The sequence below is a fragment of the Lepidochelys olivacea genome, assembly GCF_965140295.1.
Source record: "Lepidochelys olivacea isolate rLepOli2 genome assembly, chromosome: 6".
NCBI classification, from domain to species: domain Eukaryota; kingdom Metazoa; phylum Chordata; order Testudines; family Cheloniidae; genus Lepidochelys; species Lepidochelys olivacea.
This window is the reverse complement of record NC_140416.1, coordinates 48,107,387-48,131,827: the sequence shown is the minus strand read 5'-3', so window position 1 is coordinate 48,131,827 and position 24,441 is coordinate 48,107,387. Positions and strand designations below refer to the sequence as shown.

The 24,441-nt window shown below is 40.7% G+C and overlaps 1 protein-coding gene across 1 annotated transcript in view; it reads left to right on the top strand.

Annotated features, from left to right (window-relative positions):
• SLC1A2 (solute carrier family 1 member 2) overlaps nt 1-24,441 on the top strand; it is a 107,988-nt gene continuing 83,547 nt past the window's right edge. Inside the window, exon 1 of the mRNA XM_084630759.1 lies at nt 1-340. Within this exon, the coding sequence (XP_084486885.1) occupies nt 324-340 (17 nt within the window). The 5' untranslated portion in view covers nt 1-323. The remainder of the gene's footprint in view (nt 341-24,441) is intronic.

The window sequence follows — 24,441 nt, the reverse complement described above, 5'->3', positions numbered from 1 at the left end:
GATCAAAGCCCAGGTGTCCTCCACAGCCTAACCCGGCCGTCCGCTGCTCAGTTTCCACTAGGGCTGGCGGTGCTTTTTCCTCCAAGACATGAAAACCTAAAAGACGTGGAGAATATCAATCCAACAGGAGGTGGTGGAAGTGGAGGGGGGGGGGGAATCTGAAGAGCAGAGCTTCTGGAGTCTCGCCTTTTGGAGCCTTGAGGATTATACAAGGAATTTTTGTGCTACTACTTAGACGCTAAAGGGGGTTATCCAAAAGACAGAGCTTCCTTTGCATCCCACCTCCCTTGGATTCTTGAGAAGACAGGGGGGCTTTCAGGACCATGGCATCGCCAGAAGGGTGAGGAGGACTGTCAGTTTTGGAGGGTGGGATGGGAGAAAGCGTGTGTGTGTGTGTGTGCGCTCGCTGTGCTGTGTTGTGCTTTGGGTGACAGTTTCATTGCATCTGTTTCGGTTTATCCTTCACGCCTCTCCCCTTAAACAAAACCACCAGGGCGCAAGACGGAAAACAGTCAAAGGCAAGCGAGGAGAGAGAACGGAATTTCAAAAATGAGCCGCTGGGAAGGACTCATTTGCCTACCTTCCGCAGATGTAAAGGCAAATGTGATCAAACCACCTGCCTCAAAGCTGGAGAGGTGCCCAGATCAATGGTTAAAATGAACAATAAATGGGTCTCGGTGTATATGTCTAGTCTATATTATGCGCTCTAACAAACAAAGGGAGGGAACAGAGGAACTAACCAAAACCATTTTTATATTGCAAAACTCTTTAAGGTCTGTGCCAGTTACAGTTGAAATGTTGTAAGAGGGGATAAGAAATGCTGGGGCGTGCTGAATATTACACAAGAGGCATTATTTATGGTACAGTAAACACAATGTGTTCACGATAGGACAATCCCTCTCCAGCTCTTGTGAAATGTCTGCGAGCACCAGCCACTTATTGGCTTCTCTAGGCTCTGTATGTGTGTGTGTGTGTGTGTGTGTGTTTAAAAAGGTCTGCTCGCAAAAGGTTTCTTTGATCGCTGGTTGCCCTCCTGTGATATTGTCTAGCAATAGCATTATAATGCGTCTGGCGTGAGCCTCCCTCTTTATCCGTGGCCCTTGTCAGGTTGGATCAGCATGATCTGCGCTAGACAGGACCCTCCGAGGACACACTGCAAAGGGAGGCTCTGTTTATATATTGGGTTTGTGTCTCCTGGGATGAAAGAGTCGATGAGCTGATTTCAGTAACCTGGAGCCAAGGGGCACATTGCTGTAAAGCGTAGGCACCTCAGTGTCACACTACCTGGGCAAAGAACTGTGTCTTCTTCCAGGCAGATGGGCGTTAGGCCAACTGACTTGTGGAAGTTGTGTAGAAATTACAGGCGCTGTTTCCCCCCCTAGGCATTCTAATACCCCCAGAAAAAATTAATTCCACGTGTATTCACAGCAGAGCTCTGGCACGGGGGAGCAACAGAAACTCTCTTCTCTGCCAATAATAGCTTAGCCTTGGGTACCATGCTACCTCCGGAGGGAATTGATAGACCATATATATACACACAACTGTTCTAGTAAACTGCACAGCACTTTAGCATTTCCCGTTGACAATGAAATGACTAATTAGAGGTTATGAACAGATAAATGGAGCGGCAAGGGAACAGATTTAAACTGGGAAAACAGAGTATGTCCCAGTGACTGTAGTTGGCCACCTCTTACCATTGCATTTTCATGCCCCAGCTTTGACTCTCCTCTGTGCACCATGCAGCCAGATGCCTGTTTTTATTTTAAACTATGAAGTATTTCCTAGGTATATGTTTATTTCAGAGACCCATAAAGGAATGTATTAGCTACTGTGACATTGTTTATACAGGGAAGATAACACAACAGCCAGATCAACTATAAGCAAAGACACAGGCTGATAGGTAGATTTTTCAGTTTGAGATGAAGTAAACATTTTCAAAATATAAGCAAACATAGGAGTGCTTTTTAAATACATTGATTGTACAGCCAGATAAAAGAGAGAGAAAAGGGTTTCAATAAACACACTTTTTTCTCTCTCTCCTGTTGGAGCACATAATGGGGGCAGGATAGGAAAAGAAGGAAGAAGTTTAAGAATTGTCTTCAAACTCCTACAGGAATGAATATAGATTAAGAAAATCTGGAGCATGGAGCAGCAGTGACTTCATGCATCATCTCTATTTATTTGGTGTATTTGATATAAAAATGAACCAACATGTCTTAGGATCCTTCAGATATAAGCATAACTTCAGTCTCTGCTGCTTTTATCAAAGAGATTTTCTCCCAAACCACCTGTCTCCAGTATGACAAAAAAAACCCAATCAAACCAAAAAACTTCCAGCCCCTTCCCCTGCCGGGTATATATCTGAGGATAGAGCTAAGCCTTCTACTATGGTCTAAACGTCAACAAACTCATGCTCTTTTGGACTAGCAAGGAAAGTGAATTCTGGAGTCATGGGACTTTCTCTATGAATGGATGTCTACCAATCCCTCAACATTTAACACGAGGGTCTGTTAGCTGGAAGGCCACAGGTGACCTCCACTGTATAGCAGTATACAGCGTGAGACTCAGTCTCTCAGGTATGTGTTTCTAAATGGGGAAAAGACAGAGAGAAATAGAGGCTAGTATGAAAAAGCAAAATGGAACTGAGACAGGTTAATCTGGCATTCTGCTCCTGAGTTAGATAGTTAGGGCGGCACTGACGTTCAGAAAAACACACTTTCAGAGGTGTGTGTGCTGTACCTGTATTTAAAATTAATTTGTGAGTTATTTAACAATTTATCTCTAAATTGGGGAATTTGCACGAAAGTCTCAAAGTTGAGGATGAGTCAAAAAACATCACAATTTATTTAGCAAATAATAACACAAAGCACCAAAAATATACATAGAGGAGGGCAAATATGCACTCCATTCCCCAGAGGATATTGACTATGTACAACCAGTGTTCACAGGGGAGGGAGATTTCCTTGACTCCCCCCTTTCAATAGTGATTGCCACAGAGGCAAAAGTCTGAAGAAACTGAAGAAAGAAAGCAATCTACTGTCTGGAAAAATCTGTTATGATAAAAAGAAAAGGAGGACTTGTGGCACCTTAGAGACTAAGGTGCCACAAGTCCTCCTTTTCTTTTTACGGATACAGACTAACATGGCTGCTACTCTGAAACCTGTTATGATAAGTTTCTTTGCTAGCAACAAACCCAACTAAAATGAAAATGTAGAATGAAATGTCCCTTGAAATAATAAAATCAAACCTTGTGAAGGCTGAGAATTAACGTTCCTTTAATTGCAGCCACTGCTGGTTTTCTTAATGCTAAATACATTGGCTGGTATTTTGATTGCTGAGTCTTCCTTTCACAGAGTCCCCTGACATGAATAGCATTACCAAACTTTTAGGCTGCTGTCTCAAACTGGAAACAGCTAACAAGTGATGCAGGGAGGAAAGTTCAGAGCCTGGTACTGACATTCACAGTTGTACTGTATAGTTCAAAGAGTCATTCACATTATTACATATTCCTAAAATACCTATTACCATACTGTCTAGTGTAGCACTTAATTTCTGTGGGTTTGGTCCTGCAAGGCGCTGAGCACTCTAATCCTGATGGACATGTTCTTCACTTTCAGCATATGAGTAGCCCCATTGAGTTACAGGGGACCGCTCCTACCTCTAAAGATAAGCATAGGCCTATGTGATTCTTGGGTCAGAGTCAGAGTGCTCGGCACCTTGTGGGATCAAGTCCCATAGTATCTACTTATCAGTCTAATCTGATTCCCACTGAAGTCAATGGCTGTTTTCCCATGGAGAGCAGGATCAGGCTCTATATCTCTTAATACGTTTATTCTTTTTAAAGGGAGTTGGCCTAGTACATAAGTATTGCTTTAAAGCTTACTTTTACAATCTAAGATGGACTGAAGCTGTTAAATTTGGATCTATATTTTGAAGACCTCCCAAAGCTCAGGTGTTTTGGTTTTAGGCTATTCTTGCAATAGGGGATATTTACAAAATTAGCATATGGGTCTGGGTTTGAATTTTAAATACTTAACTTCCAGAGTTTTTGTTTTGGATCTACCCATAACAAGACTGTAACCATAGTGAGGCTTCTGGTGTCACATAAGTGCTAAACAATCAATGTCCAAACTAATCAAAGCCAGAATAGCCCTCCTCATACAATTTCCATTACTCCTTAAAACGTCCCATTAAAACTCTCTTTGTGGCATTACAAAACATTCTCATGAATGACCCAGAGACAAGAAAGTGTGATGATGCAGGCAGCAAAAGAAAGCACTTCATCATATAAGAAAGACACAGGCAGAGAAGCACTAGTATAGATATGTTAAAAAGAAACAATTGTATTATATATGAATATGAAAAATAAAAACCAGTGAAAATGGAACAGCTCACTAGAATTCTCCTGACATTCAACAATACAGATGTATCAAGATGTTTATCCAGTCCTGTGAGCTTATTGGTAAAATCATCTCAGGTACTTTATAATTTTATATACATAGAGTTTATTTAATAGACTGTATGCCAGCAGCGTTCTCACTGTTGTAAATGTAGTATATAGTTCAAGTTATCCCTTCCCGGGGTTTGGCTTTATTGACTCAATTAACAATAGCACAACATAAACTGCAGCCTAAGCTTTCTCCCTAAGCTTCCTTCAGGACTCTATCTCAGCCCTTAGTTTCACCAGCTCTGAGGCATGACGGCCTTTTTTCTACTCCTAGATTGGACACATCTGATTTTAACCTCAGAGTGAGTCAGAAAAACTACCTCTGCATTTGTCTGCAGGGTTCAAGCAGCTAACATCAGGGTGATTCCATAGAAGAGCTTTTCATCCCCATGCAGGATCCTAGAATCGGCCACATTGTTACACACACACATATTTTCCTTCACCTGATTTTCATTTAATAATTTATTCATACAACTCTATTAATGTATACATGGACATTAGTTGAAATGTGTTGGCACATATGATTAAATACATTGGATTATAAAATCCACCCAATGTATTTCATTATTATCTTTATTTATTATTGACACAGCACCAAACAGTGTTGTAGACCACTTAATTTGTGTTCAGTCTCCACATCTGTGGGGCAGATGGAACGGATGAAGCACATAAATGAAAGACATGGACTATGGCCCTGACCCTGCTCTCAGTGATGTCAATAGCAAAACTCCCACTGAATTCAATGGACAGGATTAGGCCCTGTGAAATATAAAGCATGTTCCTTAAAACTAACTGCTGATGACACTACAGCCCATGAGACACCAGGTTTCAGTTCAACCTTGAGTAACAATTTCAAAGAGAAGATACCTAGGGCCCTTTGTTTTCGGTTTTTATTGTATTTAATTTTTTCCTGGGAGTTTATCAGTGTTTATTACTCCAACAACAAAAACAGGAAAAATTGGTGGAAAGAACTATTAATAATTTTTCTAGGCAAATATTGGGGTTTATTTTGGTGGACAGAAGGACACAGGAAAAAGTATTCAGTAGATTAATGCTTTGAATTCTGTTCATCAGGGTGGTTTGCTGCAGAAGTAAAACAAAACTCAAAACACAATGCCACCTCTGAGTTTAAGAAAACAATGACAGGTTTCAGAGTAACAGCCGTGTTAGTCTGTATTCGCAAAAAGAAAAGGAGTACTTGTGGCACCTTAGAGACTAACCAATTTATTTGAGCATGAGCTTTCGTGAGCTACAGCTCACTTCATCTGTAGCTCACGAAAGCTCATGCTCAAATAAATTGGTTAGTCTCTAAGGTGCCACAAGTACTCCTTTTCTTTTTAAGAAAACAATGTATCTCTACTCCCCAAATAAAACTTTTCGTTTGAATAAATGATTGACTGTTGTAGACTTAGAACTATTAGCCTATAAATAGTTACATTTAATAATTGGGCAACACCATTTGCAGCGCATACACTCAACTTCATCCTTTTGTCCTGTTTTTGCTTTTTTAAAATTTTAGAATACTTCCTTGTGTTCTGAAATGTATTCTGGTACAGGTTTTCGTTTTCTTCCCATTTTAGTGTGTCAGATCTGTAAACTGTTCTCTGCTAACAGCTTGAAATGGGCACATGGTGGGTGCGAGATTCACTCGAACATTCAGATGCACATGCACTTCAGAGCTTGCGAGCGTGCCCGTTTGTTTATTGTGTGTATCTTCTAGACTAATACATAGCCGTACCTCAACAGGCAGCTTTGCCTATTAACACAAACTAATGTATTATCATAATACAAATATCTCATGTAATGTATTGTATTGTCCTAATAAAACAAGTTATTTTTCATATATTTGAATGTAACAAAAGTAGGGTGAAAATCGGAAAAAAACCTAATCATACTCTTTGTAAAGCCTGGGATTTTTTCAGTAAAGTTCAGTTTAAACTGAAAACAAAGGGGCTTAAAGATACCATATAATCTTAGGCCAAAAATGTCAAGCTTGTGTACCTTAGGTACCTAAAATCCATTTCTAGGCACTTAAATATGACTCTCAACTACACTGAGCATCCAGAAGCAGCTCCTAGAGAAGTCAATGGGAACTTCTGGATTCTTGGCAATTTTGAAAACTGAGTAACTTATTTGAATACTAAAGTTACTAAATATGAAACCGAATTACTAAATATGAATCTCAAAGCCAAAAGTTAGGTAGCCATTTCTTACAAAGGTTGTGTGAGATTTTATAAAGCACCTGGTGTTGGCATAACTCTGCTCCCACCAACGTATATATAACATACTATACAAAATGTGATGGGTTCAGTTACAGAGACCCCCCTGGGGCTGTCGCCTGGTGTGCTGAGACTACCTCTGAGCCCATTTTCTCTGCCAGTTTGGGCCTCCAGAACCCTGCATTGTTGAGCCAGACGCATGAGCCTGCTGCAAACACAGACCCAGGGTCTGAACCACGCCCCCAAAACTGCAGACTTAACTGAAAACAGCTTAAGAAGTGCTCCTGTCTCCAACACCCAGCTTCCAATGGGATCCAAACCCCAAATAAATCCGTTTTACTCTGTATAAAGCTTATATAGGGTAAACTCATAAATTGTCCACCCTCTATAACACTGATAGAGAGATATGCACAGCTGTTTCCTCCCCCAGGTATTAATCACTTACTCTGGGTTAATTAATAAACAAAAGTGATTTTATTAAGTATAAAAAGTACGATTTAAGTGGTTTCAAGTAATAACAGACAAAACAAGGTACGTTACTAAGTAAAATAAATCAAAATACGCAAGGCTAACTTAATACACTAAGGATCTAGTTACAAATACTAACTTCTCACCCTAGATGTTATCTCAGGTAAAATCCTTTTCAGACCAACTTTGTAGTTTATGGCCTGGGTCCAGCAATCACTCAGACCCCCACAGTTACAGTCCTTTGTTCCAGTTTCTTTCAGGCATCTCTTTGGGTTGGAGAGGCCATCTCTTGAGCCAGCTGAAGACAAAATAAAGAGGCTTCCAGGGCCTTTTATATTCTCTTTCATGAGCGGAAACCTTTTTGTTCTTCTGTGCAAAATCACAGCAACAAGATGGAGTTTGTAGCCACTTGGGCAAGTCACATGTCCTTGAATGATTCAGCTTTTTGCAGGCCGATGCCATTGTTTACATGTTAGTTTGAATGCTCCCAGGAAAGCTCAGATATGTATTGGTGTCTCCCAAAGTCCACTGTTAGTTGAGTACTCCCAATTACTTGAATAGCCCCTTCACAATATGTTGGCCAAACCTCCCTTGTGTGTTTCCTACAGCAAACACTTCAAATACAAGCATAGAGCCAACGCTCATAACTTCAGATATAAAAATGATACATGCACACAAATAGGATGAATATATTCAGCAGATCATAACCTTTGCAAAGATATGTCACATGGCATATCTAGCATAAAGCATATTCCAGTTATGTTATATTTACACTTATAAGCATATTTCCATAAACATAAACACACACAGATACGTGCACAAGCATATGAAGAGACACTGCATATGTTCTGATAGCCCTGGAGCACAGGACTTTATTCTTCTAGCCATGGCAGAACCATGGAACTAACTGTATCTACGATACCCCTAGCACTTCCTCATCTCTGCTCTAACCCACTAATCCACCTCCACCAAGACTGCTTCTAACACTGCAAATCTCTGGGGAGCTTTCAAACAGCCACCATTTTTCAATGAGAAAAACTGCTACAAAAAGATTTTATTCAAATAGAACCCCTATTTAATGAGCTAATGGGGGATCGAGTTCATAAAAAAAATAAAATAACATGTAACATCCCAAAATTACAGTCGGGATGAATAGTAACAGACGTATGCAGTGTGCCTGATTTTACTGTGTTTGAGAGAAACGCCTTTCTTCTTTGCCACCAGATCTCAGGCTGTTCAAGCCTGAACAGCTGCTTGAACTTTGGGTTGAAGTTACATTAAGTGGTAAAAAAAAAAAACTATATGGCATAAAAATGGTTCCTATAATTCATTGTTCATAAGATAGATGTTCGTAAAATTGGGGTTCTGTTGTATATGTCTCAAATATGGCAGAAGATCACTGGCTTGAAGTCTGGGCTGTACTATATCCATTTCTTGACCTGCATCACTTCTAATGTCTGATGACATGTCATGGCTAGAAATACTGGCTTTATTTTGCCTGGAGAACATAGCACAGGTTTGCAGTAATAACCCCAGTACTGCAATCCATATTTTGACAAAATTCCCATTTACAAGATTGATCCTGGTATGCAGCATCCATTGCTAGCCCTGGTTTAGTTGTAAAATATCGGACTTTACAACGTACACCCTGATTTATAGAATATAACATTTACAGCATTTTTCTAGGCTTTAAAAATAGTTGGCTATTTTTTTTCTCCCTTCACATATGCACTTGGACTCTTGATACTAAGTAGGGCCTATCTAGTTTTATAAGCAGAAGGAAATGAGAATTTAAGCTCTCAAACACTTCAAAAGGAGTTTTTCTGTAAAATGTGTGGCATAGACTTATTGACTCATGACATTGGCACTCATGGGTAATGTGGCCATCCCAAACAAGAGCAAATAAAACTTAAACCACATCCCTCATTGTATAATTATACATATGCCATAATCTCTCTTTCTGTGTATGTGGTCCCCAATCCCCAAGTTCAGCCAGGCTGCATTTGGTGCAGGTTATAGGTGTGGGTAATGGTGGTGCAGCATTAAACCACCTCATCCCCAGCTGGAGGACAGTTTGATCCCTGGTGTAACATAAAGCCTCAATGATGCTTTAGTTAAACTGGTTTGTTTTAGGCTGTTTGATGCTGTTAATTTGGAGGGGAACTGCCAGAGTGCCAGCCCATCCCCCTGACATGACAGTGTGATGAAGAGAAAGTGGTGTAGGGCTGACTCTGCCTGGATGGGAATCCTCATCTGTCAGCTTAGGATGGCTCAATGGTTTTGCATAGCCAGAAGGAGTGCAAATGGGACATTTCATGGCTGAGGATTTGGCCCATAATTTATATTTTTTCCTTTTAAGCTTTATTTTAAGTTCCTTTATTTTTTTTCTAGCTATGTTCTCCAAGAATTTGAAATTGTCTGTGAAACTGGCAAGCAAAAACTAGATTTCAGGGTCAAGTTTAGGGTTTCCTAGTTTACTTCCACGTGATTTGGAGAGCAGCTAACTGAACGGAGCATAGGCAGACCTAGAGATGGGCCCAAACTAGAAGTTTGGATGTGAACCCACACAGACTTTGGGGATGTCAGGATACAAATCCAGACCTCTACTTCACAGCGTAGTCCCTTTTCTGTGTATTTGACCAAACCAGACTGAATCTAAACACCCTCAAATGTGAGGGAATATTGAATTCATATTGCAATCCAAACCTCAGGCCTTGGGCTCATGTTTGCACACAATGTGACACTCTGTTAGAAAACTGATGGAGAGAAGGCCCTATGCTAAGAAGAATGCTTCAATTCTTGATCCTTCCTTGTTGAATCTCTCTTCATTTTCCCCCTGGTGTCCTGAACTGTTGAGATGAATTAATTACAAGTGCTTCAAAATATTGGACAAACCTTTCAATGGTCGCATCTCTGGATTGGCCTTCTGCTGATGAAAACACTTGTTTTTGTCAACAGAATACAACATATAACTCATGAAGATCGGAGCGACCCACCTTGTCTCTCTAATAATCTGGGACCAACACAGCTACAGCAACACTGCATGCAATCATTAAAATCTGGACATTTAGTTAAAAAAACTGCTTATATGTGTTTATATTTTTATTTATGCATTTATATTCATTCTAAAAACAACGAGGAGTCCTTGTGGCACCTTAGAGACTAACATACAAATTTGTTGGTCTCTAAGGTGCCACAAGAATTCCTTGTTGTTTTTGCTGATACAGACTAACACAGCTACCACCCTGAAACCTGTTCATTCCAAAGGATCTCAAAGTACTTTAAAGCTAATTTCTGACTGTATGTGCACTGGCATACAGGGAAAACGAGAGGCCAAATTTAGATGATCATGTTCCCTAATTGTATATAGAATCCCTTAAACCAATTTACACTCAGTCATGTATAAGGGATGCTAGATTGGGGTAGCCTACACTATGATAATTTGAAGGAAGATGTAAGAACATGTAAATTAGTGTAAATCTCACACGATTTAACTTGCACCTTCTTACACTTTCCTGTCTTGCTATTTTTTTTTCTTCTCGGCCTTCAGCATGTGAATTACGCCATCATTGACTCCCTTGTGTTAAATGGGCCCAATTTAGATGGAGAGAGAGTGTGAATGCCATATTTGAAAGGAGGTATTTCTAGGTCAGATTAAATAGGACTGATTCACCTCTTGGTTATGCTGGTGCAAATCAAGGGTACATCAGTGAGTTCCCTAGTATAAAACCAGGGTAGGTGAGAGGATAGTCAGCTGGAAGAAGGTGCAAAATACATTAAATTACACCTGTCTTACACATTTGTAGAATGGGTGTAAGAAGGTCTAAGGGAATCTAACTTTCATTTTAGCATGTGGCCCTGTTAGTCTCAATTAAGGCCCAGCTGTGGAACCCTTGTTCATGTTGCCGAGCACTTATAAGACTAGCTCCACTCAAGCCTATGGGACTATGCTGGTAAGTGCTCACCTATATTAGGGTTCCACAACTGAGCCCTTGGATTCATTTAGACTCATTTGATCCAAGTGCACATGCAAGCTGCATTGCAACAGGTGTGGGAATGAAGATGAGGCTCTGCCATGGTGCATTAACGGGCTCATGCTGCTAATGAACGAGACTCAGACTACTCATAGCAGAGGACACGGACCAGTGTAAAAGAGGCATGGTTGGAGGGAAAATCTACAGTTTTCCATAGCAAATAGCTAGCCCTGCCCTGATTCTGATAACCCTTCTCTGTGATGGCACAATGTCTCATTCACTGAATTTATCTGGAGCTTCGAGAGTATCAGAACTGCTGCCCACACTGTGCTTGCTTAGGAAAGATTTGGCCCTATATGCACAGGAATCAATTAACACACTACTGCAATGTGGAATGTGGTGGCTGTTTAGAGCATACAGCTATAACTATTGTTATAATTACAATAGCTATTGTTATAACTACTACAGGTATTGATGACAATTTAGGACAGGAAGAACACAGCACCCAATTGATATTAGGGAATTTAAAGTGGGCATATTGTAATTACCCATGTAGCAATTTGTTCTGGGGCAATGCCCCTATTCTTATAAAAAGTGCCATGGAATCATTAACAGCCACAGCACTTAGAAACATTATAATTTTCTGTTCATTATATTATTAAAGTACATCGATGGCATTTCTAGTATTAACATTTGCTACCTATAGTTTTTCTTTTTTGAAGATCATAGGAATAAATTATTTGATGATCTATTGAACTGGGGTGAAAATAGTAGCTTTCCAAAGGAAAATCTCAAAGATCCCCTGAAATATGCTTTATACTATACTTAAAGTCATATACTTTAATGTCAAAAAGATCCCTGCAAACAGATACGTTTCATGTGTATATTATTACATGCAAAGATTCACGGTTTTGAAGTATTTCAAAAAACTGATTGTGCTCCCGACTTAGCTGTTGATTTGTAAGCTAAGTCGTGAGGTTTCATTTTGTTCATTTGCCCTCAAATAGAAGTAAGAAAGAAGTTTTGTATAGAAAAACTGGATGTTTCAATCCTCCGACAGACTAAAGTGATAACACAAAGAGATATACTGGATGCATGCTGGGATCAGTATATATTGGTATCTCTGCTGCATACTTGTGGGAGAAGAAATTTTATATATTTCCCAACAGGTGGCAGTAAATGTCAATACTTTCTCCACTCTGAAAAGCTATCAGGCTTTTTATTTAGAAAAAAACCCAAACTCTTCTGAATTAGCTCTTTAAATCCATAATACCTTTACGACATTTATAACTGCAGCTTATTCAAAACCACATATAGTCATACATTGTTTTCAGAGTTCCTGAATCTCAGTTGGAATTCTGCTAAATATGGGAATTTTCTTATGGCTACTAATTTGATAATCTGTACAACAGCAGTTTCAGAGAATCCCTCAAATTCTAATGGAATACATGTCAGTATGTTCATGAGAGTACCTATTGTCTTTACTGCATGTTTCTAAAATTCTGCACAGTGTTCTTATCTATTTAAGATAAGACTCATGGTTAATTTGTATTAATTTCCAAGGGAGTTTATTGATTTACCTTGCTTGTAAATACCAAGTTATGATCAAAGGTAAAGCAACAGTACAAGAGGGGTTGTAAACTTTTACTAGGTTGGTTCATACTCACATATGACAATTACCTTTAAAAAAAAAAGGAAAGAAAGAGCTCTACATGAATAAGATGATAGTGATATGTTGATCAATGCTATTTTTGTTGAGGCACTATACTTTTGAAAATGCTATCGTTCAAAGAGACAGTACGAAGGTCCTGTGGCAGTTCAGGAGTTCAAGACACTTTTTGTTAGAACAAAAATGTTAACTCCAATGCCATGGCCAAATTCAGACATGGATAATTACAGCCTGCATACCCAAATAGTACCCATTGTTTAAATTGTATCCTCCACTTCCTTTCTAAACTGTGGTATTGCTATGCCCTATGAAACAGTTGTTGAATGTCACCCCAACAGTAGGTTAATTAAACTGGTGAGTTACATATCAATTTAATCTTGTAAAACGTTATGGGATCATCTGAATAGAAGGAGGTCTCTACATTTAAGATATTATTATTGTTCATTAGTATTATGGAAGTACCTAGAGGCTCAGGTTGGGGACCACTGTGTGCTAGGCTCCATACACGCATATATTAAAGAAATAGACCCTGCCCTAAACAATTTACAATCTCTATTTATGTTATGTCAAGATTCCCTCAAAGCCATAGAGAGAGAACATGCCAACATCTATTAACAGAAGTTGTCCCTGTTCTGAAAATCTTTTTCTAGATTAAAATATCACCAACAATTGATACCATGATGCTTTGACATCACTGTATAAAAGGGCTCAGGTGGGCTATGACAAATTTAATTTGTAGCATTTATTCATTCACTACAAAATAGACACAAGTCACCTTCAGAACAACAACATTGTTTGTCGTATTTAGTAAGCCAGGCACATTGACTGTATAGGAGAAGGTAAATTTCTATATCATGGGGGAACAAGTTAAGGTGTAATAATAAAAAAGATCAAATGCCAGCATTGCTATTATTATTTGCCTTTTTGACTTGCAAGGTCCACTGAAGCATCTTAGTAGGCCAGTGTATGCAGCCCTTTCATGATACTATAGAACTGAACAATTATATTTTACTATTTAGGTGTTTCCCCCACCATTTGCTATGGATTTTTTTTCTGCTCTAGTAAATGCAATTAATTTTTGAAAGTTCAGCACCAAAATTGCACAGAATTCCCCATGACCTATTGTGCATGAAATGGATTCGTTATGCAGAGATATTGGCCAGCTGACACAAAGACAATATTTAATTAATGTAATTGACTTTAAAAAGTGTTTATTGACATTTTTAATCCTAGTTGGTAGTAATAATTCATAATACGTCTGTTCTATTCAAGTGTCACATAGCAGGTAGAAAAACCCTGTGCTTTGTGAATCAGTACAGCAGTCATTGCAAATCTGAGGGGATTACACCAACCATCATAGGTCAAAGATTGTTAAAACATTCCTAACAAGAAGAGCATGGGCTGCTGGATGGCTCCAACTGACTGTTAATGAGATACAGAGCATTTCACCTTAGGGTTAGCCATTCTAATTCATCCTATGTCAATAGTGACTAAAAGCCACTGTCATTTGAAGACTGGTCTCTGAATAAGCCTGGTAACCTTCAACACTCCGTGCTCTATTGAATATGCATTTCCAATACAGAAAATCAAACAAAGACAACAATTAATGCCTGTATGGGTTGTCTCAACCTAGAGGCCAAGGGCTGAAGTGTAAATTAACCCCCTCTAATACCTAGAAGTGATCCTTCCATGTGAGGTCTGAGTGGATAATGAGCATACATCACCCCATGACTAACTTATTTCCATAACTAGTTATTTTACACAAAAACTTGTATCCCTCAACATGTATCCTTTTACATGGGGTTGGAAGGAAGAAGAAATATACATGGCATCCCGTTACTCCATCAGCTTTCCTTCTGCTTCCACTTCCCTCCCTCAAGGACCTGTGTTTTTTTTTAAACCGTTTTTCTCTTCAGTATCTTAGCTAGATTGGCCAGATTGGTCACTGTGGAGCGATGCAGGCTGTTCCTTTCACATTATCCATTCTTAGTAATTATTTCTATTAACATAGTGCCTAGAAGCCTAAATGGGATTGTAGCCTAGTTACTTTTTCACATACTAAAAGACAGTCTTTGCCCCAAACAGACAAATTACACAAAAGGTGGGACAAATGAAAGGATATCATGCTCATTTTACAGGTTGGGAACTGAAGAATAGGGTAGATTGAGTTATCCAAAGTCACACAAGTCTGTGGTGGGGCTGGGAATTGAACCCGATTACCTTCATTCCCAGTCCAGGACCTTAAAAACAAGACCATCAGTTCCTTTCAGACTACCCTTTCATACATCTCAACCTTGAGAAGGTAGATCCTCTCCTCTGGGCAGGCAGCAGAGGAGAGAGACCTAACTGAGGGAATTAAGCCATTTTTCTGGTGTAGGACTGCTGTGGCTTCCTTTCCTTTCTTTGTTTTCCCAAGAATCATAGAATATCAGAGTTGGAAGGGACCTCAAGAGGTCAGCTAGTCCAACCCCACTAAAAGCAGGACCAGTCCCCAGTGTTTGCCCCAGATCCCTAAATGGTCCCCTCAAGGATTGAACTCACAACCCTGGGTTTAGCAGGCCAACGCTCAAACCACTCAGCTATCCCTCCCCCGCAAATTACTATGGAATAATGAGGTTCTTTTCTTTTTTCCGGATCATTTTTGCTGTGGCTTAAAATGACCTCTGAAAAACCAGACAACATTTTATTTGCAGCGACAGATTCCATTTCTCAGAACTGCAGTTTCTAACTGTGCTGCAATTGATGTGCTTATTAAAGGTAGTGGAAGAAACGAAACCAACGTTAAGGCATCAAGCAATATGTGCTTGAAGACTGGATCAGAAACTTCCCTGTGACTAGAAATGTATCACTGTGAAACATACAAAGAAGGGCAGAGTGGAAATGTCTACAATGGCAGATAGCCAGCTCATTGCATTCCACAAAAACTTGGTTTGGTATTGCTTTGGGGGTTAACAGAAAAATATTCAAGAAATGCAGTCAAACCCCACCCTAAAACCATGGCTTATTTAACAATTTAAGGTTCAACGTGTCATGTTGCAAAAGTAGATTCTCTCTCATTACTTATGCTCTATGATGTTATATCATATCCTGTACAGCAGAACAGAGCAGCACGAGGCAAAGAAAAGTTACCAAATCTGTTAAATAATCATTCATGAAAGACAACCAGCCGTTCAGGAGATGTCCAATTTCTCGTGGAAAAATGTGAGTAAGAAAGAATGTAATGGTGTGTGTCTGTGAAACAGGCAACAATTAATTGTTGGCGCTGTGCATTAAACAGTTCTCCCTGTTTGGAGAGGGGACCCAGATTTCTACTGAAGCCTAGAGGAAATATTTGTAATTATGGCCAGCTCTACACCATTGCAAGAAAGGATTTGTGCTACTCTCACTGACTTTAAAGCGATCATGACTAGACCCAACATTGCTTACTGTACATAATGAAGAAATATCCATTTGAAGAATAATGTTAGCACAGGCAGAGAGGGGAATTAAAGAGTCCAGGGTCTATGACATCTCTGTGCTCACTGGGAGCTCCTGTAGCAGGAGAATTAAAGGCAGTCTCAATTCCCTTAGCACAGGAGCAGGCCAGAGAATCTGGCCCCTAATCTAGTCGCCTTTTAAAACCTTTTAATGCCACGTGGCCATAAATTATTCCATGACAAGTTATTCCATTGTCTATGATTATAGATGTTTCCAAGCTGTCAGTATTTATACTTTGCTAGATGGATGTGTGTTTGTTTTCATTAGGTGCCAAAAGGTACAGCAGAGCTTTGTAGGATTATTTGAAAACAAGTCAGAAAGCAGTAATAAGGCAGACAAGAAGGATCTTTGTGTTGTATCAGGGATTTAAGTATATAATTAGGGAAGTTAGTATAATTCTCCATTGTAAAAGCAAATACAAAGAGCTAGTCTAGTTATTTTGGTGCATAAATATTTGACCTGAAATAATGTATTGAGTATCCCTACCATCCTCAAAAACAAACAAACACACACAAGCAAAGAACTATTGATTAAACAGTCTCCAAGGTGGAGAAGAAACACTCTGACTTACTGTTGGTATTTAACAACAACAACAACATCTTGCCCTTCTAGGGCCTTATCCAAAGCCCATTCAAGTCAATGGAAGGGCTCCTGTTCATTTCAATGGATTTTGGATTGGGGCTCAATTGTGCATTTCATGTGAGGATCTTCGAGCATTTGATACATCTTGTCTAAATCTCTCAACATCCCTGGGTAATAGATAAGTGTTATGAAGAAAACTAAAGTACAGAATCTGAAGGACAAAATTTCAAAGGCACTTGCACACATGCAAATGTGCTAGGTGTGAGCATACAAATGTAGCTCATTGGTTAAGTGTTTTACTCTAATGGCTGGTGCCCATTGCGGATTGGAGTCTACTACTGCTTCAACCTAATGTAGTTACTTTTATAGCTCGAGTGGAGGTGGCTTGTATTTTCAGTGTTGAAGGTCCTAGGTTTAATTCTCACTGATGATCCATGGTGGGGTCATTAAACAAAAGCTGGTGTTTGTGTGTATGTACAAACCGTGGCTTGTGGGTAAAAATATCTCGATGCATGTACAAATCAAGGTTGCGTGCATGCACTGAAAGTTTGTTAAAAGTCAATGTGCAGGTTAGCACACTTACTTGTGAACCCGTGCCCCTCACTGACTTGACTAAGGTTACATCGTGAGTCATCTACAAAGCTGGGAATAGAACTCAGGAACCCTGGCTACCAGTCCTAGGTACTGTTTCCACCACAAGCCTGTGCCAATGTACAGTAATCAGTATTTCAGACTTGCTAATCATATTTGTGCTTTGCACAGTGATTCTTTCTCTTATCTTTTCTGTCCGTGCACTGTAGTAACAACGGTTAAAATATAAATATATCTGAGTCACACATGACTGTGGATTAGTGCTAAAAATATATCAGGGTTATATCTAACAATGCAGGGGTCTGTTTTAAAATAAACTCAATTAAGGCATTACAGAATTTTCTACAGTGCTTCCCATATCCCTATTTTCATCGCTGCAATTTATGGTTTCCACCAGTATGTTACATTTGTGTTATATTTCCTCCTCACAAGAATGATTTAGAAAGGTATGTGCGGGATGTGGTACATGTCTAACCATTATTTCAATGGCCAGCTACATACTACTTAATTGGGTTTGTCATTATAGACTCTCTCAGAATGCAGAGCTGAACTTTCCCCCACATTTGAACCACAAAGCTCTGTTAAGTCCACAGAGAGGACTTTTACTTGCCCCTCTGCTCTTTCTGGTTCAGTCAGAGAGGCTTCTATTGCATTCACATGGAAAAGTTGCTTTCAGTGGACCTTGCTGGTCCCTGCTCGATTGTTAGCAGTTATAATGCACAAGACATGAACACACTCCAAATTCAGACGTAATGTGTAAGTCAGGTCCTCTTCTATTAACTTCCATACACTCAGTGAGACTCTTTTAGAACTACTCACACACATTCTGCCACTGTCCAAGGGAATCCAAGGTGGTGTAACTTACAAGATAAGGAGTTGGCAGGACTACTTTGACTTACACCTTCTTACAGCTTGCTGGAAGTTTCACCAACCTGCACTGGGGTTACACTAATGGTCAAATCCATTTTAGCATCTGGGTATCAGCTGGCATACATAATGCTCTGCAAGTTTGAACCTGGTGGATGAAACTTCCAGTACCCAAAATGAATTTGACTCATGCCTACTTATTAAACAAAGATCGTTCAGTTCTGTGTCAGAACAACAGGCCTTTGCTTGTTCAGTCTATGGTGTGGTTACTACACACCCTATTGTGGGTGTATAAGGAACAGGATAGAGATTCACAGTTGAATCTCTCCAGTCATGGGAAGACCTTACCTACAGATCAAAAGTTGAGAAAGCAGAAGCACACAGTTGCTTATGGCCGTTTGGAAAGGTAACATGCATCCCTGTGTACTGTTCAGCAACCCTTTATGTTGTGTATAGGAATTGATGCTAAAAATGACAATATTCCCAGATCTGCCATCACATGGCCTTCGGATAGTGATGAATACTGCCATATGAACAGAATATAATTTCAGTGACATATGGGAGCTATATGAAAGTGTGTAACTAACATGAAAAATGATGGATTGAGAAAGCCAAAGCAAGCCAAGCAGAAACTTCCTTTATGAGATTGTGAGGAGAGAGTTCACACATGGCAAGTGGACGTTTTGTTTACAAAATGCCATTAAGTAAGATAATAAAGCCCAATTAAGGGAATAACAGACACTCTACCATTTCCAAGTAATGATTGTAGAGTATTGCTTTCCCTGTATTTAAAGGGACACTGTCAAGATAAAAATCCAAAACTCACTCTGCCCGCAGATGTATCAAAGTGCAGAATTGGACCCAATGTATTTAAAATGTAGCTTTGTCTGTAATTCTAAGCATGCCTTTGAAAACCCCTGCTTCCCTAGCTGTTTTGTAGGAGCATGAGGGAATTCAGTATCTATAGCCTATTCAGCCCTGGGACTGCCCAGGTGGGTACTGTTTAGAGTAGTGTTTTGTGATTACTTGGGTATCTGTTCATTATCTTCAGCTCACACAAAAATATGACGTGGACCTTTCTACAGCAGCACGTTAGTATATATCAAATTCATGGCCCAATGACATACAGTTCAGCATTTCTGATTCTATACAGTAGAGGGCAGTGATATACAAATGGTCACCCTCTCTCTCTCATTGGTCTATTACAATATGAACATGAAACTCACAAGTATCCACAAATGAGTGCAACTAGAAGATACATGTAAAATACAATCCTTCACTTCACTCCATTCAAACTGGTGAAGTTTAAACTGCCTTACAGTTTAAGGGCTAAATTTTCTACCAGGGTAAATTGTTCCAGTTCCATTAACTTCAGTGGAGCTCTGCTGATTGGTTAAAAAAAAGTACAATACAATATTTAATGAGTTGCAGATTGTGTATTTTGAGGCAACCCCAACTGAAACTATCTGTACATACATACACACACACACACACCTGCACACTTTGACAAGTATGCAGCATTCATGCTCAAATGGCCCAAATACATTTTTATAAATAGGGCTCTTACCATGGCAACCTAACATTGTCATGTTGATTATTCAAGAGTGAATTATTAATGGCTTTCAGCAACAGAAAATTCAATACTACATTCATTGTAGCTGTGGACTGTGATGTTGAGTGTCTCGTTGTGAAAACACTAGGAGACTTTTGTAGCAGAAAAGGTCACTGGGCTATGTAAGCCATAAGCCTCTTTCTTTTATTTATTTATTTTATCCACAAACTATATGATCTATTTTCAGAGCCTTTAAGCAGCCACAGCAGTTTAATCCATTATCCCCTCTAATTAACACAAAGAGTGGGCTATGTTTTAAAGTTAATTTCTTTCATATTTTTCCCTCAAGTTTCAAAAACCAAATAACCAATTTCATTAAAAAATCAGAGTATTTTTATGTCTAAATACTTTTTGCCCTTTAATAAACTAATACTTTAAATTATAATCTAATCAGTAATTTTAGAAATGATGATTCAAGAAATAATGTTGCTGGCATTTCCTGGCTTTTTACACAACTTTTCTTGGCAGCAATGGGATGGTTGTAGAGATGAGTCTGAAAGACTCCGAGCTTGGATCTGGGTGTAGACTAAAACTTTCCAGATGTTCACTGATGCTCAGATCCAGGCATTTGTTCCAGGCCAGTATACAGGTAGGGATAAACTTTGATGTTTGGATTATCTAAATGAGGGTAAATAGAGTGTTCAGGTTCAAGTTTTAGTTGAACTATTTATTAATTAAATAATATATTTCTCATCTTTATTCTCCTCAGAAAGAGTCTCCTAACATTCTGTTTTGCAAAATTTCCAAAAAATCTTTTAAGAGGCTTAAAACTGAAATTTTTGTATGGATTGATGCACATCTCAAAATGTAATCAAAGGGAACCACAGGCATAGCTCTGAGGGCAGGCCTTATCCTTACCTTTAAAATCATGTAAGTTTGTTCTGTTATCGCAGACACATTATCCAGTTGTCCTGGAAGGTCCAGAACTATTCCTACAAGACCTACAAAACTGGATATCAGAATGTTAAGCTTTTCAAAAGATGTGAGTGACTGAATACTGTAGGCTTCCTTTAAAACATTATAAAGAAAAGGAGTACTTGTGGCACCTTAGAGACTAACAAATGTATTTGAGCATAAGCTTTCATGAGCTATAGCTCACTTCATCGGCTTCATTATGAAGCCTGATCCTTCTTCACTGAGTTCTCAGAGTTTGGACAATAGGTTTCTCTGATTAGCCAATTTGTCTTTGCACTGAGTCTTTTCTTATCTACACTGAAGTGTTTCACTGATGGCTCCTGTCACAGTAACATTTTCAAATTATTGGAGAAAATATTGAACATTTGTTCTTAAAGAGGAACATGGAGTTCATTTAAGTTTGACTTAAGGAATTTATAGATAACAACATATGCTGCTTGCCTCAGCCCTGGTCTACACTAGGACTTTAGGTCGAATTTAGCAGCATTAAATCGATGTAAACCTGCACCCGTCCACACGATGAAACCCTTTATTTCGACTTAAAGGGCTCTTAAAATCGATTTCCGTACTCCACCCCTGACAAGTGGATTAGCGCTTAAATCAGCCTTGCCGGGTCGAATTTGGGGTACTGTGGACACAATTCGACGGTATTGGCCTCCGGGAGCTATCCCAGAGTGCTCCATTGTGACCGCTCTGGACAGCACTCTCAACTCAGATGCACTGGCCAGGTAGACAGGAAAAGAACTGCGAACTTTTGAATCTCATTTCCTGTTTGGACAGCGTGGCAAGCTGCAGGTGACCATGCAGAGCTCATCAGCGGAGGTGACCATGATGGAGTCCCAGAATCGCAAAAGAGCTCCAGGATGGACTGAACGGGAGGTACGGGATCTGATCGCTGTTTGGGGAGAGGAATCCGTGCTATCAGAACTCCGTTCCAGTTTTCGAAATGCCAAAACCTTTGTCAAAATCTCCCAGGGCATGAAGGACAGAAGCCATAACAGGGATCCGAAGCAGTGCCGCGTGAAACTGAAGGAGCTGAGGCAAGCCAACCAGAAAACCAGAGGGGTGAACGGCCTCTTCGGGTCAGAACCCCAAACATGCCGCTTCTATGATGAGCTGTATGCCATTTTAGGGGGTTCAGCCACCACTACCCCAGCCGTGTTGTTTGACTCCTTCAATGGAGATGGAGACAACACGGAAGCAGGTTTTGGGGACGAAGAAGATGATGATGATGATGAGGTTGTAGATAGCTCACAGCAAGCAAGCGGAGAAACCGGTTTTCCCGACAGCCAGGAACTGTTTCTCACCCTGGACCTGGAGCCAGTACCCCCCGAACCCACCCCAGGCTGCCTCCTGGACCTGGCAGGCGGAGAAGGGACCTCCGGTGAGTGTACCTTTTAAAATACTATACATGGTTTAAAAGCAAGCATGTGAAAGGATTACTTTGCCCTGGCATTCGCGGCTCTCCTGGATGTACTCCCAAAGCCTTTGCAAAAGGTTTCTGGGGAGGGCAGCCTTATTGCTTCCTTCATGGTAGGACACTTTACCACTCCAGGCCAGTAACACGTACTCGGGAATCATTGTACAACAAAGCATTGCAATGTATGTTTGCTGGCGTTCAAACAACATCCGTTCTTTATCTCTCTGTGTTATCCTCAGGAGAGTGAGATATCATTCATGGTCTCCTGGTTGAAATAGGGTGCTTTTCTTCAGGGGACATTCAGAGGAGCCCGTTTCTGCTGAGCTGTTTGCCTGCGGCTGAACAGAAATGTTCCCTGCTGTTAGCCACGGGGAGGGGGGAGGGTTGAGGGGGTAGCCACGAGGTGGGGGGAGGCAAAATGCGACCTTGTAACGAAAGCACATGTGCTATGTATGTAATGTTAACAGCAAGGTTTACCCTGAAAGACTGTAGCCACTGTTTTATAAAATGTGTCGTTTTAAATACCGCTGTCCCTTTTTTTTCTCCACCAGCTGCATGTGTTTCAATGATCCCAGGATCTTCTCCATCCCAGAGGCTACTGAAGATTAGAAAGAAAAAAAACGCACTCGTGATGAAATGTTCTCTGAGCTCATGCAGTCCTCCCACACTGACAGAGCACAGACAAATGCGTGGAGGCAAATAATGTCAGAGTGCAGGAAAGCACAAAATGACCGGGAGGAGAGGTGGCAGGCTGAAGAGAGTAAGTGGCAGGCTGAAGACAGGGCTGAAGCTCAAATGCGGCGGCAGCATGATGAGAGGAGGCAGGATTCAATGCTGAGGCTGCTGGAGGACCAAACCAGTATGCTCCAGTGTATGGTTGAGCTGCAGCAAAGGCAGCTGGAGCACAGACTGTCACTACAGCCCCTGTGTAACCAACCGCCCTCCTCCCCAAGTTCCATAGCCTCCTCACCCAGACGCCCAAGAACGCGGTGGGGGGACCACCGGCCAACCAGCCACTCCGCCACAGAGGATTGCCCCCAAAAAAGAAGGCTGGCATTCAATAAATTTTAAAGTTGTAAACTTTTAAAGTGCTGTGTGGCATTTTCCTTCCCTCCTCCACCACCCCTCCTGGGCTACCTTGGTAGTCATCCCCCTATTTGTGTGATGAATGAATAAAGAATGCATGAATGTGAAGCAACAATGACTTTATTGCCTCTGCAAGCAATGATTAAAGGGAGGAGGGGAGGGTGGTTAGCTTGCAGGGAAGTAGAGTGAACCAAGGGGTGGGGGATTTCATCAAGGAGAAACAAAGAGAACTTTCACACCGTAGCCTGGCCAGTCATGAAACTGGTTTTCAAAGCTTCTCTGATGCGTACTGCGCCCTCCTGTGCTCTTCTAACCGCCCTGGTGTCCGGCTGCGCATAACCAGCAGCCAGGCAATTTGGCTCAACCTCCCACCCCACCATAAACGTCTCCCCCATACTCTCACAGATATTGTGGAGCACACAGCAAGCAGTAATAACAGTGGGAATATTGGTTTCACTGAGGTCTAAGCGAGTCAGTAAACTGCGCCAGCGCGCCTTTAAACGTCCAAATGCACATTCTACCACCATTCTGCACTTGCTCAGCCTGTAGTTGAACAGCTCCTGACTACTGTCCAGGCTGCCTGTGTACAGCTTCATGAGCCATGGCATTAAGGGGTAGGCTGGGTCCCCAAGGATAACTATAGACATTTCAACGTCCCCAACAGTTATTTTCTGGTCTGGGAATAAAGTCCCTTCCTGCAGCTTTTGAAACAGACCAGAGTTCCTGAAGATGCGAGCGTCATGTACCTTTCCCGGCCATCCCACGCTGATGTTGGTGAAACGTCCCTTGTGATCCACCAGAGCTTGCAGCACTATTGAAGAGTACCCCTTGCGGTTTATGTACTCGCCGGCTTGGTGCTCCGGTGCCAAGATAGGGATATGGGTTCCATTTATGGCCCCACCACAGTTAGGGAATCCCATTGCAGCAAAGCCATCCACTATGACCTGCACATTTCCCAGGGTCACTACCCTTGATATCAACAGATCTTTGATTGCGTGGGCTACTTGCATCACAGCAGCCCCCACAGTAGATTTGCCCACTCCAAATTGATTCCTGACTGACTGGTAGCTGTCTGGTGTTGCAAGCTTCCACAGGGCTATCGCCACTCGCTTCT